This window comes from Choristoneura fumiferana, chromosome 18 (genome assembly GCF_025370935.1).
Source record: "Choristoneura fumiferana chromosome 18, NRCan_CFum_1, whole genome shotgun sequence".
NCBI classification, from domain to species: domain Eukaryota; kingdom Metazoa; phylum Arthropoda; class Insecta; order Lepidoptera; family Tortricidae; genus Choristoneura; species Choristoneura fumiferana.
Window position 1 is genome coordinate 23,587,710 of NC_133489.1, and position 15,797 is coordinate 23,603,506.

Sequence of the window (15,797 nt, forward strand, 5' to 3'; positions counted from 1 at the left end):
CATCTTAGGCCACTTTAAAAAACGCTAGTTCTTAAAGACAAGTTAAGAGTTCTACAGAATAAACCTGTCTGTCAACTTCAGAACTGCTTAGCTATAAACTTCCTAATTACCCGATTAGGCTTTGTGCGAGGAGGTGTTGCGAGCAATGTGTTTTTCATTAACCAATAGAAACGGTTCATTTACCTCGCCTCACTCCACTCAGCTGTTTCCAACAGAGATGTGCTGTGCGAGGATGGCAACACACCCTCGCACATTTTTGGTGGAAATGCAGCTTAAGAGCTCAGTCAATGGCCTCTGCTGGAAGGTTACCTTAACGAGCTGCGTTTGGCCCGACTTTGACGGAGCATGGAGGATGCCGCGCGGAGGTTATTACGTTAACGAAGACAAACTGCGGACGGCGCGCGAATATGAACCGCAAGGTGAGGCAGCCTGTTGGTTAGAAGCGACAGCGGGACTTTCAATTAATATATAAACTATTTTTTTATTAAAAAATATAATATTTTAATATGTAAAAGACATTAGTCAAATTACAAATCACAAATTATGAAAACCTAACCATATACCGGGTGTGGCCTGCAATATGAGCAAATAATTAAAACATAGATCATAGTCCCCAAACTGAACAACATTAGTTTAGCGACTTTTAAAAATAATTAGTTAGTTTTTTAATTTTTATTACACTTTTAAGTTTATTCGAAGAAGCAATGTAAAGCGAAATGCTTGATGTTTGTAGCGTGACAGGCGACGTCAGTCGTGTTCCAGGATACATTGCGTACATTGATAGCAGTATTTAATTTGTATTAAAAAAGGAAAATTCAAAGACTCCATTATTTTTAAAAGTCACTGAACTAATGTGGTTGAGTTTGACGAGGACGATCTAAGTTTTAATTTTTTGCTCGTATTACAGGCCACACCCGGTATAACCTAGTCAAATAACTCGCCCCTCGCCATTCCCGGCACAAAGGTGCCCATAACGCACGCGGCAATTCCACGTTGGATAGCTATCGACAGCCTTTGCACCAGAAATGACTCATGATGATGATGATGATGGTGATGAATTAATTATAAATAGTCAAAAGATCCAAAGACAAAGCAAATGACGTGCAACAACACAGAACTACAGAACCGATGGCCATTGGGGCCAATGTGTTTTTGAGTGGTCGTGGTGGTCACGCGTTGGAAGATGCGGATAAAGCAAACTGGTGACTTGGTGAAGATTGCAAGAGTACAGTCGAACAAATTTAATCACGTACCAGGGTGGAAACTTTGTGCTACTAATACCATCTTATACTTTTGTCAAGAAAATCATGGTTTAACGGTTTCAGGATGCTGATGGGGCGGCCACGTCTTTGTAGCGCATCGGGTATGCTCGCAGAGGCGCGTCCTTGATGCGCCGTGTGCGTGACAGCGCCAACGGCCTCGTGCGTATGGCGTTGGAGTCTCCTGCTTGCGTTTTTTGGAAACACTGGGACTCAGGACATATGGAATCCAGAGGCTCTGTATATAACATAATGTAAATCTAGAGTTAACTAATATAGAATAATGACTGTAAACTAACACTTATGACGTGGTCTGAATTAAATGTTTGAATTTGAATTTTAATAGTGAAATTGTTTTTTTTTTATTTTTTATTACGGGACAATTCACACCAACTGACCTAGTCCCAAAGTAAGCTTAGCAAAACTTGTGTTATGGGTACTAAGCAACGGATAAATATAATTATATAGATAGATACATACTTAAATACATAGTAAACACCCTAGACCCGAGAACAAACATTCGTATTTTTCATACAAATATCTGCCCCGACACGGGAATCGAACCCGGGACCTCAAGCTCCGTAGTCAGGTTCTCTAACCACTAGGCCATCTGGTCGTCTAAATTATTAGAAGGTTCCACCCTGGGTCATGAGTCAATTTGTTCGACCGTAAATAAATCAGTTTGCTCGACTGTACGTTTAATGTAAGCTGCACAGCATCGGTTATTGGTGTTCTCAGTCGCTTATATGCAGCAATTAGCAGCTGGACTTCCTTTAGCTGACGACGATAAGTGAGATATAAAGTGCATGAGGCTATAAATGCAAGGTTCGATTTTACTCACATAACTGAGCTACTTTTCTTCTGCAATTTTTTAAAAACATGTGCAATGGTAACTTTATTTTTTTCATACAAATGAAACGCGATATGCTACGTTTGCAATAACAATACAAAATCGACAGCACATTGATTTTTTTATCTTGAAGAGATGTTAATTATTTAAAACTTCCGTACAAAGAAAATTTTGCCCTCATACTATAAGACATTTAACTGTTATTACAAAACAAAAAAAGTTCAGTTATGCCAGTAAGATCGAACCTTTATATTTTAAAGCCACATGGTCAAAGGCACTGGTACTGTAAATTTTAGTAGTGGTTTTTGTAATGTAATGTGTTAATTAACCTTACAAAAAACAAGTTATAAACCAGAGTCATGTAGCCCAATCCAGCACCTTCAACATTGGTGAATCGGCTACTAAAATTTCCACGAATTCCACGTTCCGCTGGCGCTGGCACCCCGAGCTCCGTCCCAGGGCTTTCATATACATAATTTATCAATCATTTATCACGCGGATAGCGCCCGGAATTGTCTCGCAAATGAAATTCAAGGGGTAAGAATTGACGTCTTCGTTAGCTGCCACGTGTCTGAAGCGAGTTACTTATGAGGCTTATTAAGTGTTCCTTTCAATTTGTTTTGTTAACCATATTACTCATTATCAAAACTATTAAAATATTTTTATTCCTCACACACATTAAAGTATTATCAATTTGTAAGGAATGTTCTCGCAAAGATTATTTTGTTCTTTACTTATGTATATTGAAATAACCTTACCATATTTTAAGCCTACTCCACTTCAATTGCTTTGAGCATATTTCAATATAATCCTTTATAACTTCGCGAATACAAAATTAATAACACAAGTGTCTGTTATTCGAAAATACCTACTTAGATTCTTTTGATCTATCAATAATTATCTAACAGTGTTCATACTAAGTTTTTTCCGCTAAATATAAACCTGTGATATAGTTTAATATCACGCTTATTAGGCCCGTTTAGTGCGGTATCGGGCGTGTTGCCGGTCGGCTGGCCAGCGCTGGGCGTGGGCGTGGGTGATTCATGGGCAATGGCGCGGAAGGGCCGAAATTAATGATCGGTTTAAACTCGTAAGCTTTGTCGTGTTAGGCTTAAGTTTAGAACATTACGGTGATGTAAGGATATTGTTTTTTGGCAGTCAGAAGTTAGATGTTTCTTTATATTTATGTAGAAGTTTAGATTGTTTAAAATAATGGCAGCATAGGAAGATTTCGTTAATTACTGAAAAGATGATTATGAAACTAAAATACATTTGAAAGTCGATGCTACAGATATTACACAAATAATAGGACCTACATCGAGCAAAGTTAAGCATAAATTATCGCCACAGCAGAGCGATGTCTTCGATGAAGAAAAGTAGATTGAAGCATATGGCGTAATTATAGAATACCACTTTAGCCAGTTATTTCATCGGTTGCCAGCTGCCAGTAAGCCAGGAAAATAAACTGATTTTGTACAATCGCCACATTCTTTTAGCTCAATGATGGCGCTTATGAATAAAGCGACATCAGAACCCGCAGTGCCAAGGCCTTTTAGTACTTACATTGATTGATGGCTAGATCAAGACTCAAATAATGTGGGAGACGAAGACTGGCTAGCTTTGGGCGCCATAATTAATGAATATCTTAACGAAATGAAAGCGGTGGTCACATAATTGGATGAAAGACTTGCTTGCCTATTTTATTCTTGTTTCCCAAATGAGAGGCAATCCCAACTCCATTGAGAAGGAACCTACATTAAAGTACCTGTCCTAATTGAATCAAATTTAAGAAAAGAATAGGTAATTTTGTATGTAAAGTGAAAAAAAGGTTCGCCGGAGTATATATTTGATGTCATAAGAACTCAGTTGTTTTTATATATAGGAATAAATGAAACCATGTTTAGTGATAAGTTAAATTTAATCATCATAGTTCTCGCGCTGTGGAACATGTACGATACCGTAGGTACATACATAGAAAGCATGTTATATGTAGGTAGATATAGTTCAAGTTAGTTGTACGGCAACCGCCCACGCAATAGCATCTAAAAATTGTATGAAAACTGGAAGTGGAAATACAGATCCTTTTAAATTTATGTTCGGCGTTTCATTCAAACCAAGACCTGCGCCGTTCACATTTTATTATATATTTTTTTATTTAATGATTTTATTTTAGGCGGCGCCGATCCATTGCCGAGCGGTTACGTGTGCTGTGCGACAACCTTTAAAGCTAGAAATACACTGGCGGTGCAGCGGTGTATTTGTAATATTCGAGCTAAGGTGAAAGAGGGCACATAGAATACCGTGCCACGCTTATTTCCCGCGCGGTATTCTGTGTGCCCACTTTAATGTTAGCTCGAATATTACTACCGCAGGGCTACTACGAAACTTGAAACTCGAAGTTCGTGTCGTGCGGTCCCTCTGACACTTATACTATTTAATACGAGAGCGAGAGGGACGGTTAGATACGCACTTCGAGTTTCGAGTTTCGTAGTAGCCCTGCCGGTACCGCCTCCACGCCGCGCCGCACCGTTCCGCCACCGCTATCTGTGTGTTTCAAACTTAAGTAAAACTTAATGAAAGAAGAGGAAAGAAGCATTATAACTTTCGTATTCAATGAGGTTTCTGTGATAGGCTAGGTGGCGTTAGTATCGGTCCGTTTGACAAGTTTGACATTTTCGACACGTTTGCGATTGGTTAAATAACTAAGGGGCGGTTTCACCATCCATTGATTAGTGTTAACTGACGGTTAAATGTGATGCCGTCGCCGTCTATTCGAACAAAACAAATAGAGACGGCAACACATTTAACCGTCAGTTAACACTAATCAATGAATGGTGAAACAGCCCCTAAATGAGCTATCCCAAGCATCACCGTAACGCAGACGGAGCTCACGATTAATATTATTATGAGAGGAAGCCAAACGAGCAAGCGGATCATCTGCCACTACGGACTATACGCCACGCCATCTCGCGATTTCTCGCCTGTCAAGAAACCCTAATATAGCAAGTCATATTCACTTACCCAACACAGAAAGGGTTGCTATTACAATTACGGGCAACTCGTACCCATGTAAGGTACTATAATTCAATAAAGGCACGTCCATTTTCTTAATAAGTTATAACTTTAAGTTCACACGTCGACAAGTTCCCGGGCCATTAATCTTGCCTCGTTACTTGCCGGATTAGCGGGGGTCGACTAATTGCCGTGTTTATGTGCGACCGCCGAGTCCATTTCGGACCTTGCTCGCGCGCTATCCATAATAGTAAGGGTCAGGCTGTCGGAAACTTGTATATAATTTATTAGCAATATTACAGAGAATGACCTAGACTCTTAGAGGGTAAATTCTCAAGCTTTCAAGTTTTTATTTCATAAATGTTTGTATGTAAATATGTACTTTATTGTACATAAAACACAAAATAATACAAAAATAAAACAACAAAACTAAAAGAGTACAAAGGCGAACAAAAATATTACAAGTACAACCTAGGTGCCTGAGTACTACAAGTAGAACACTTGACAACTGAATTAACCATATATCATGTATATTTTTTATGAAAAATATAGATTAGGTATTATATTGAGTATCTGTCTCTTTGTAAAACGTTTTTCTCTGTGCAGCAGGTATGGCGCTACTTACATGTGACGTCACATTCAAGTATTAATTTATCTGTCTAATATGGTCTAATTTTGAATTTAAAATATTTATTAGTCTTTTATTTTTATCTTATCACTAACAATGCTTTGGACAATAGGATTTTCCTATGTGGTCTGAAATAAATCATTTTTATTGATTTTTATTTTTTCTAATTTTTTATGCATAAAGGTAGCTTAAAATTGTTTTCCGTTCGGCAAAACGCTTTGTCAAGCTTTAATATATAAAATAAATTAAAGATAGTCAAATATCGTTTTGACCCTAGTCCCAGAGTAAACACTTAAAGACCAGATATTGAACCCGGGACCTCAAGCTTCGTAGTTAGGTTTGGCATGGCTACCCGGTCATTGTCTGAAGAGATTTAAAAACTATCATCATCATCATCATGTCAGCCGAAAGACGTCCACTGCTGGACATAGGCCTCCCCCAAGGATCTTCACTCAGACCGGTCTTGTGCTTTCCGCATCCACCGCCATCCCGCGATCTGAACCAGTTCGTCGCTCCATCTTGTTGGAGGCCTACACAGCTCGTCTCCCGGTCCGCGGACGCCATTCGAAAACCTTCTGACCCCATCGACCATCAGTTCTGCGAGCAATGTGCCCCGCCCAATGCCACTTCAGTTTCGCAATTCATCGAGCAACGTCGGTAACCTTAGTTCTACTGCGGATATCATCATTTCTGATTCTATCCCGCAGAGAAACCCCGAACATAGCCCTCTCCATAGCCCTTAGATGTTCGAAATTTATGTAATCTGGAAAAGTCCGCGTGGGAACTACAGTCCAAGCCCTCTGATTGTGAGTGGCCTGTGCCCAGCTGTGGGATGTAGAGCGAGATAAAATTTTAAACTGACACAAATACCCAGACATACTATTTACCGTAGCAGAGTCTACGCGCTTGAACGTTCCTGCTAGCATGATTGATCCTCTGATCGTCTTTCGTCCCACTCCAGCGCCGACATAAATTGATAGCGTCCATTGTCCACTCTCGCGATAAGAGCACATCAGTCATTCTGGCGCAGGCGGGGCCGACGGCTAACTAACTCATTTGACCATAAACTTAATATAACTAGCATCATTTGACTTTCGGCTGGCCTAGTTTGTTAAGCTCAGCTTATACGTTGTTTTTAATCTCCACTTATTCTTGCAATCTGCCGGTATGGCATCGTCTAGAGTTTAAGAGTTGAACTAAGAACAATTACTTTGCTTGCCCGTGACCTTATTTATGATAGCTACAGAATATGTAAAAAATATTTTTTTGTCATCGACTCATACTCATCGTATTTTGTAGGATAATTTCGTATTTATCTTGTTTTCTCAACTAGCTTACTGAAGTTTACCGGAGATAATTGAGATAGCAAGATGGAAAAACATTATTCACTAGATAGTAGAATAGAATAAATGTCTGTTCCTCCACTTCCACTTTGTAAGAACGTACAAAAATCACATACACCCAACTATCATCACCACCATACTACACTGGCGCGTTATGAACCCATCCATCCTCAGAGTAACACAACCGTTCACCATTATTATGCTAAAAGATGTTAGATTGTGTAGATGTTTTTACATTATTGATATGGACCTCCGCAAAGTCACACCTGATTCAGTTAAGAGTTGAATTTTTCGACATGAAAAACTTTTTAAATAATATTAAATAATCCTTTAAAAGTAACACTTTCTTGAAACAACTATAAAATATATTGCTCCCAATATGTCCCCATTCACTGTGGGAATTGTAAGCCACTGTGTTGTGGCAGCGTAAACAAAATAAAATGAAAAGATATCGGCGTTGCAAGTTGCGGGATAAATCCTTGCTGCGGGACGGAGGCGTTCAACCGACGCACCTCGCCACTTGAACTGGCGTTGGCGTAGTGCACAGAATTGCAACAGTGCAGTTGACAAGAGTTTAATTTAGTTGATAACAACGGTGCCGAAAAATCAGACACTGGAGTTTCAGGAAGTTTTTGGTTAAGTCTAATTAAATTTACATCATCTTTCCTTGTTCGGTGTATTTAAAAAAAAACAGGCATAGATATTTTAGGAAATAAGTTATGCATTTCCTGCGGATACTCACCAAAATATATCCGGTAATAAACAGACAAACAAGCAACTCTACGACGTGGTTTGAGGCTCTGTAGTCTGTTCCTGTTCAACGGACCACCAAAATGAATCTTCGGGCTCCACTAAATCCAATGCGGCTAAGGGATACTCATACTGATACTCTTTCTAATACTCCAGTTTATCACCTCCTGAAGTATTTTTCTCTCTTCTTCTATTTATGTTTTTACTGTGTCTTTGTTGTGAATGTAGTGTGTTTTTTATGTCAATAAATGTTGTAAGTTTGAGTTTGAGTTTGAACTATCTACGTTCTCAGGTAGTCATCCTGTATACCGGTGAAGTTTAAGTTACGGGATTAATCCTTGCTGCGGAGACAGCCGGACTTCACCACGTTGTGCTGACGCTCGCCTAGCGTACGGAATTGCAACAGTACTCTGTTGACACAATATATCGGTGTACAAGCAAGTTGTGGGATGAATATTTATTTTGTTGCAGGGACGGAAGCGTTCAACCGATGCACCTCGCCACTTGTACTGGGGCTCGCATAGTGCACAGTGTAGCAACAATACTCTGTAGACACAATTATATTGGTGCAGTGCCAGTTGCGGGATACATCCTTAGAGCTGGAACGGGCGTTCAACTCACGCGCAGTAAAATCAGAACGAAGTAGTCGTACTGCACTTGAGGTGTTTACTATATCTTCGAGCTTTATTCGACTTATCTAAACTTGAAAATTTGTAGCTGAAGATAGCCATCGGCCGTTTACGTAAGGAACTTTTCTGTATTTATTACATATAAGTAAACTATTAAATTACTGTTTAAAAATTGTATTTTGTCAGGCTTTCTTTAGCCGATTAATCGCAAACCAGGATTAGATTTCTGAAATCTCACAACAATGATCAGTACAATTTAGCCCCAACTTTGTAGATTTGTGGATACGGAAGCCAATTACTTTCAGGATCATTTAAAGGTGCGTTAAGGGATTTTTATAAATTTAAGCTGTATAGAAAACTTCTTTTATGTCAGACGCTCTCAGCGTAGTTATCGTAGTCGCTTATTACTAGGTACAGGTGGTGCCTTCGTTATCCTTGTTCACCGGTCTCTTCTGACCGCTTGAACGCTTAGTCTCCACTGAACACAAATACCACAGAGATCTTTTTATCCTGATGGTGGTCAAACGCGTAGTCTCTTGCCTTCTACTCTGCCCTGAATCAACAATCGCTTCTTTGTATCAGTTTTGCGGATGATAAAGCTTTGTGGGGGTAGAAAACTGGCCAACCATCATACATCGAATGGCTTCGTGGATAAGCTACTATACAAACAAGGGTTGCGTACTGACCTGAGTCCAGGGATGTCTGCAAGCGGCGCGCCGTCCTCTCCCAGCCAGGAGATGACCGGCGCGGGGAGCCGTGCGCGGCGCAGGCGACGCGCGCCCCGCTGCTGTTGGAGAACGCCAGCCGCGCCGGCGGCTCCATCAGGAACATCAGCTGGCACCACGCGGGCCCTGCCGGAGACAGCACAGCGTCAGATCTCATGTTGACCAGTATTCCAATATCATCGACTGCGATCGATCACTACCAATCTCGCAGTGTTTTTGTCGGTTGTGTCAGCGTAGTGCCACAAGTTGAACGATTCATTCTCAATAAGGAAAAATACAAACAAACAGTTGAATCAGCAGGTACCTATTAAAGAAAAAGAATGATAATCGACTCAGTTTTCATATCGCAACATATCGCAAGCAGAAGAATCACATCATCCACACTGTATCGACTAATTCTACCAACATTTGTGTTAGGTACTGTTAAACACTGAAATATCTATGATTAGTCTATGGTGATTCAGAGACCTTTACCAAAATTAACCAACTTGTCATATAAAAGTAAATCATAAAATTACATAAGGCATCCATCCCAGCCTATATAAGTCCCACTGCTGGGCACAGGCCTCCTCTCCTTGGGTCATAGTTCCCACGCGGGCCCAGTGCGGATTGGGCACTTTACACGCACCATTGAATTGCTTCACAGGTTTGTGCAGGTTTCCTCACGATGTCTTCCTTCACTGCAAAGCTCGCTAAGCTAAAGCGCGCTACATAAGGCATACCGACTCGTATTACTTATTTATATATTTATGCTTACATTTTTTTACCTGGAATTATAGAGTACCTATAGAGCCAAAACAGTACTCAAGTACAAACCTCGATAACTCGATCACAGCCGTTTCAATATGACCTTCTCATGAACCTTGGAAAAATCTAACCTTTTTCTTATAACCTTTTGTTCAAAGAGCATTGAAACATAATACCTAGCCCCAGGACACATCAAAACTACTGGAATGATGTAATTCGCCGCGTCTCGCGTATACCGTCTCGTATATCGTTTGACGTGTCAGACAAGTTCAAAAGCGGTACAAAGCGGATTCCTAGACTAGTGCGGTGAGTAGGCGGTAGACTAGGAGCCAACTGCGGAAAAACTTTGTCATTAAATGTTCTTATTATTTTTATAATAACTCCTTCTGCCCTATTTACCTTCGTTTTCTTACCTACGCTCAGGCTCAGTTTAGCCAATGGGTAATGGAGTAAACTAAAATAGGGTTGGCCTAGTCATGCCTGCTGCTGAAAGCATTCATATATCATAACAATGGGTCCAGTTACTACCTACCCATTAAGTTCCGTGAGTAGACCATCGATTATTATAATAAATGATAACCGCCTCATTCAGATGGCAGTATCAGATATCGTGGCTTGTTGAGTACCTACTTATCTAATGAGTTATCTGAAAATGCATTTGGCTCTCGGCCTAGTCAGAGACATGACGACAAACCATCGGATCTTCGGAATTTCAATAAAGCCGGCAGTCGGCTAATTACGACGACAGCGCGTGCGCCACCGGCGAGCACAAACCCTCGAACGAAGAGAAACGAGCGGGTACCGCTGGAGTTTTCAAAGTTAGACACATTTGTTTTCGGTTGACAAAATAGCTATTAATATTTTTGGGTTGTACTTTGTTTTGCCTAACACCTTTTTGCCGATTTATGGTTTGCCTAATTTTAGATAAGCCAATATTAAGTGGCTCATTTTACCTAATTTTCACTGTAGTGAAAGTCATTTTGTATACATAATTTTGTTTAGCCTAATTTTAAATGATCGAATTTTTATTATGTTTAAAATTATTTCGTTTACAGTTTGAATAATTATTTTCGTCTAGCATTATACGTCTAACGTAAGTTCGGTTCTGGAGCTTCGCCGGCCGCTACCACGGGACGCTCGCTACGCTCGCTCGGCTCGCGCTCTGTAGTAATCGCAGTTCTAACCTAACCTACTTTATTGGTCGCAGTTCTAATCTTAGTAACAACGTTATTCGGCTACGTAGTGATTAGTTAAAATAAGAATCAACAAAGTTTTAGATAAAATAATATTCGATAAAACAAGAGTTACGAAAATTATCATTTAGGAAAAATTAAAATGCGACAAAATAATAATTATGAATAATGAACCTACCCAAATTGACTTAAGACAAACAATTCAGTTAAAGTTGTAAAACAAACTTAAATTAGGCAAAAAAAATTAGACAACTCAAGGGAATATCATATTTTTGTTGTGTGAGAAACCATTAACCATGCAGTTGTGTGATTTCGTGACAGAATTGAACGTTTCCAGTCTCTTGTGGTGGTCTTAATTGTTATTAATATATCAAATGAGCATCAAAAATAGAGGGAAACACGAAATAAGCCGGCTGTTCAAGCCAGTGTTGCCGTACAACTTAATAATAAGTATTTTATTTTTTTATTTTAAGTCAGTTTTTAGAAAAGGTCCTCACTGAAAATCAGCGCCACGGCTTGCCGTGGCATTATGCTGAGTGGGGACCTGTTTAGCGTCATTTATGTATGTCTTGTATTTGTTCCATGTTTGTTTGTTTTTATGGCGGTAAACAAATGTATTTTATTTCTTTCTTTCTTTCAAATATTATTTCAGCTTCCTTTTGTCTCTATTCATCTACGTTAAATATAAAAATAGATGTTTTGCTTGCAACAGTGACGCTTTGTACGAGATACTAGATAGAATTGCTTGCTCTCGTAAATAAATGATTGAACCTTTTCCTGTCAAATCTGGCTTTTAGTCATTATGACGTGGAAGAAACGTCGAACGAAAGAAACCACAGATTAGTTCTAAATAACTCTTTAGTCTCGTCATAAACACAATACGGCTAGTCATTTAAAAAAAATGTGTTCTATGCAAGAATCGCGTGCAACTATTTTGGTAGGGACTACAATTTATTTATCGCAATATTATTTTATCATGTTTATTTTATACACTTATTGCTCAAGTGTAGATGTGTTCGTATAAAGTTGCGGGTGCTCTTTTTACCAATTCGCGGGTTCGATTCCCGGTTCTAGGATATTTTAAAAATCTTTGAATGCAGTTAAAATTGTTTTTAAAATCAAAATGAAGTCTCCTTTCATTATTTTTTTTATCTATGTACCTACAATATTTAAGATCCTTTTTCTCTATGTGGCATAGTCTTGGGATATAATCTCACGCGTGGACCAAAAATTGTGCTTTTTTTGTCGAGTGATTGGGCGGTTTCCTCCGGTTGAGGCAGTCCTCGACGAACGTGTGTAATTTGTTTTGCATAATGAAAGGTGTTCTAAATTGACTCCGTGAAGTCCAATTGTTCTGTTTCGTTGTTCCTGCAAATACACTTTGCGGGTAGGATGTTAACAATGAACACAGCGGGTCGCTCGTCGTTTGGGAAGGTTTTTTATTTTAAATAAGTCGTAAAGCAAATATTGGACAAATTTATTTTATTAAGCTCAAGATGACTTTTACGAGTATTTTAGTAAGGGTAAAGATAGGTATTTATTATATTTCATCCCAGCCTAACGCTTCAATTACCTATCCTCGCACAGCACATCTCTAGTGGAAACAGCTGAGCGAAGTGAGGCGAGGTACCATCAGCCAAATAATTGGTCTATAAATTTTTAAACAAGTTCCTATCAAATGAATATGTCGCTAAAGTCGAATGTTTTTTTTTGTATTTTTTATTTCAATTTTTATGTCATCCCGTAAAATCCATGTGAAAATACAAACTGAATTATATAATCGGCATTCCGTGCCACGTGCTATACCGACGTACGGAACGCCGAGGACCTGGGTTCGATTCCCAGCGCTGGTCCTATTTTTCTGGTTTTTCTATGCATTTATAATTCAGTTTGTATTTTCGCTAAAGTCGAACTTTCAAGTTGACAGACACGTCTATTGGCATTCTTGTTTTGTGACATGCAAACGACTATCAACTTTAGAGTGGTAGACCACATATTTGGCTGATGGTACATGAAGCGTGTCACGTAAAACTCGTTTTGGTTCACGTAAAACACATTCATCGCAACACATCCTCATTCATCTCTGGTGGACACGGAGCCTAAGAGTTCTGTTTTTTAGAGTTCCGTACCTCAAAAGGAAAAACGGAACCATTATAGGATCACTTTTTGTCCGTCTCTCTGTCTCTTAAGACCCTATTTCTCGGGAACGCGTAGAGGGATCTAGCTGAAATTTGTATCAAATACTGAGGTCTACTGTCCCTTGGAGCTGTGAAAAAAAATCAAACTTTTAAGCCAACGCAATCAAAAGATACAGCCGTTTATGCTGGAAATTTCCGCTAGTTTTCGAAACTCGCAAGGGAATCAAAACCTACAGGGTACTTCCCGTGAACTCAGAATCTTGAAATTTGGTATAAAGGTAACTATTATAACCCAACTAACTAGAAAAGTCTTAAAATCTTGATTTTTTATGTCTATCTGTAAATATCATTGTCCAATATAATCTGACCCCATACTGCGTACATTTTGCTAAAGAGTAGGGCTCTGCATACACTGGATGTAATAAATCACTCGGAAAAAGCGAGAAATATCTTCAAGACACGATTCCCGTTTACTTACATACCTATAAATGTGTACGGAACCCTCGGTGCGCGAGTCCGCCTCGCACTTTCCCGGTTTTTTTCCGCTGATCCTTATAAAATACAAGACAAGTGTCATCAAGGAAAATTTCCACGTCATGTCTCGAGTTAAAAAAGCCGTAAAATGCGTGTCGGATATAATCAGACGTAACGTAATTTTATGCGTTCAGCTCTCCTTAACCAAATGACGCATACGTAAACTTGCTTACGCGACGTTAAGTTAATGAAACGGAATTACACGCGGGCCCGCTGGCGGGCGGGCACTTAAATTGGGGTGCCGTCTCCTGGACTATAAAAGAGCATTCTGCTGCTTTAGGCGAGCGTAAAACAGCGAATATGTTTCTCGGACTAGGCGTACGCTGCTGGTATTACCTGGAAAACATGGAGCTTTTTAATCCCCGATGCAGAGAGAGAGGGGTGTTATTAGATAGACACCAATGTCTGTGTTTATAAAAATACTGGTGGCCCGGCCAGGAGCAGCTCAGCAGGAGCAGCTCTTCAACGGTTAATGGGCATAGACTTGAAATTTGGAAACCCAGAAATGAAAATGAGTTTCGAGGCAATGCAAGTAAGTACAGTAAACTAAAAGCACAGCCACCAAAAAACTGCTTGAACAGAAAATGACCTCTAAGCTCAATCTTTCTCTAGTCCAATCCGTCCGCCCTACATTACGTTTGTCGCCACGTCACCTGGTCCACTCAAGAATCAATCTGCCCCAACGGCCATCCAAATTCAAATTCAAATCGTTTATTCAGTAAATAGGCCGCAATGGGCACTTTTACACGTCATTTTTTAAACTACCAGCGCTTTCGGAAAGACCATCATTGCCAAGAAGAATGCGCCGCAAGAAAATTGCAGAAAGTCATTTTTTTCAACATAAAATCCCGCAGGTAGCGTGCTAGCACCCACTCTTTTTTTTAACATCTATACCAACGATCAGCCTGCCCACCGAACACTCAACGATTCTATACGCGGATGACTGGCATTGGCTGCGCAGAGCGCACCTTTGGGGACGTGGAAGGGACATTGTCTGCGGCTCTTGAAACGCTAAGCAATACTACGAGCAAAACTGCCTGAGACCAAATCCTGCCAAACACAGTCATGTGCTTTTCACCTACGCAATCGCGATGCGAGCAGGCCGCTTGACGTCACGTGGGGAGGAGTGCGCATTGACACTGCCCTCACCGCGATACCTTGGCATTACCCTGGACAGAACGCTCACGTATAAAAGCCACTGCGCCAACACACAGCACAAGGTGATTTCGCGTAATAAACTTGCTCCGAAGGTTAACCTCGACGAACTGGGGAGCGAATGCGCACACTCTCCGAACTACTGGTCTGGCGTTGAGTTTCTCGGCTGGGGAATATGCGTGTCCAGTCTGCACCGCTCGCTCACGCCAAGCTGGTAACGTCGGCCCTGAATGACACTTGCCGTATGGTCACTGCTGTCTCAGACCCACTCCGCTAAACCAGCTCTACCCGCTGGCGGGAATTGCCCCTCCAGAGATTCGCAGAGAGGTTGCGTGCAGTATAGAAAAGCGGAAACAGGAACAGGATCCTCGGCACCCTCTGTATAACACAACTGCACACAAGCCCGCCTGAGGAGCCGGCGAGTTTTTTGAGTGCCACCACCCCTATCTCGGATTCCCCATCCCGCACCAGACTCTCACGTGGAGACCACGCGTGCCCCGCCTGATGGATTTGTGATCCTGCGGAGTCGTTACCAGCTGGGGCCAAACAACCATGGTCAACCTGGAAATCCCTTAATAGACTTCGGACTCAGGTTGGCCGGTGTAAGGAAAACCTTGCAAAGTGGGCTTCCTGAAAAACCCAAACACCAGTGTGGCTGTGGGACGGCTTCCCAGAGCATGTCGCATTTGATGTCCTGCCCAGCATGCCGTCCTGTACTGAGCGAGACCTCCGAGATGCAACGGACAAGGCAATAAACACCGCTACTTCTGGTCGCGGATACTTTAAACGAGTGAAGCCATCGACACGAGAAGAAGAAGAAGAACGATAAAATAA

General features: G+C 40.7%; 1 protein-coding gene across 1 annotated transcript in view; it reads right to left on the reverse strand.

The window, feature by feature from the left end:
• LOC141437657 (cell adhesion molecule Dscam2-like) overlaps positions 1-15,797 on the reverse strand; it is a 332,569-nt gene that overhangs the window by 203,097 nt on the left and 113,675 nt on the right. The window contains 2 exon segments of the mRNA XM_074101110.1: positions 9,158-9,224; positions 9,227-9,322. Of these exon segments, the coding sequence (XP_073957211.1) occupies positions 9,158-9,224; positions 9,227-9,322 (163 nt within the window).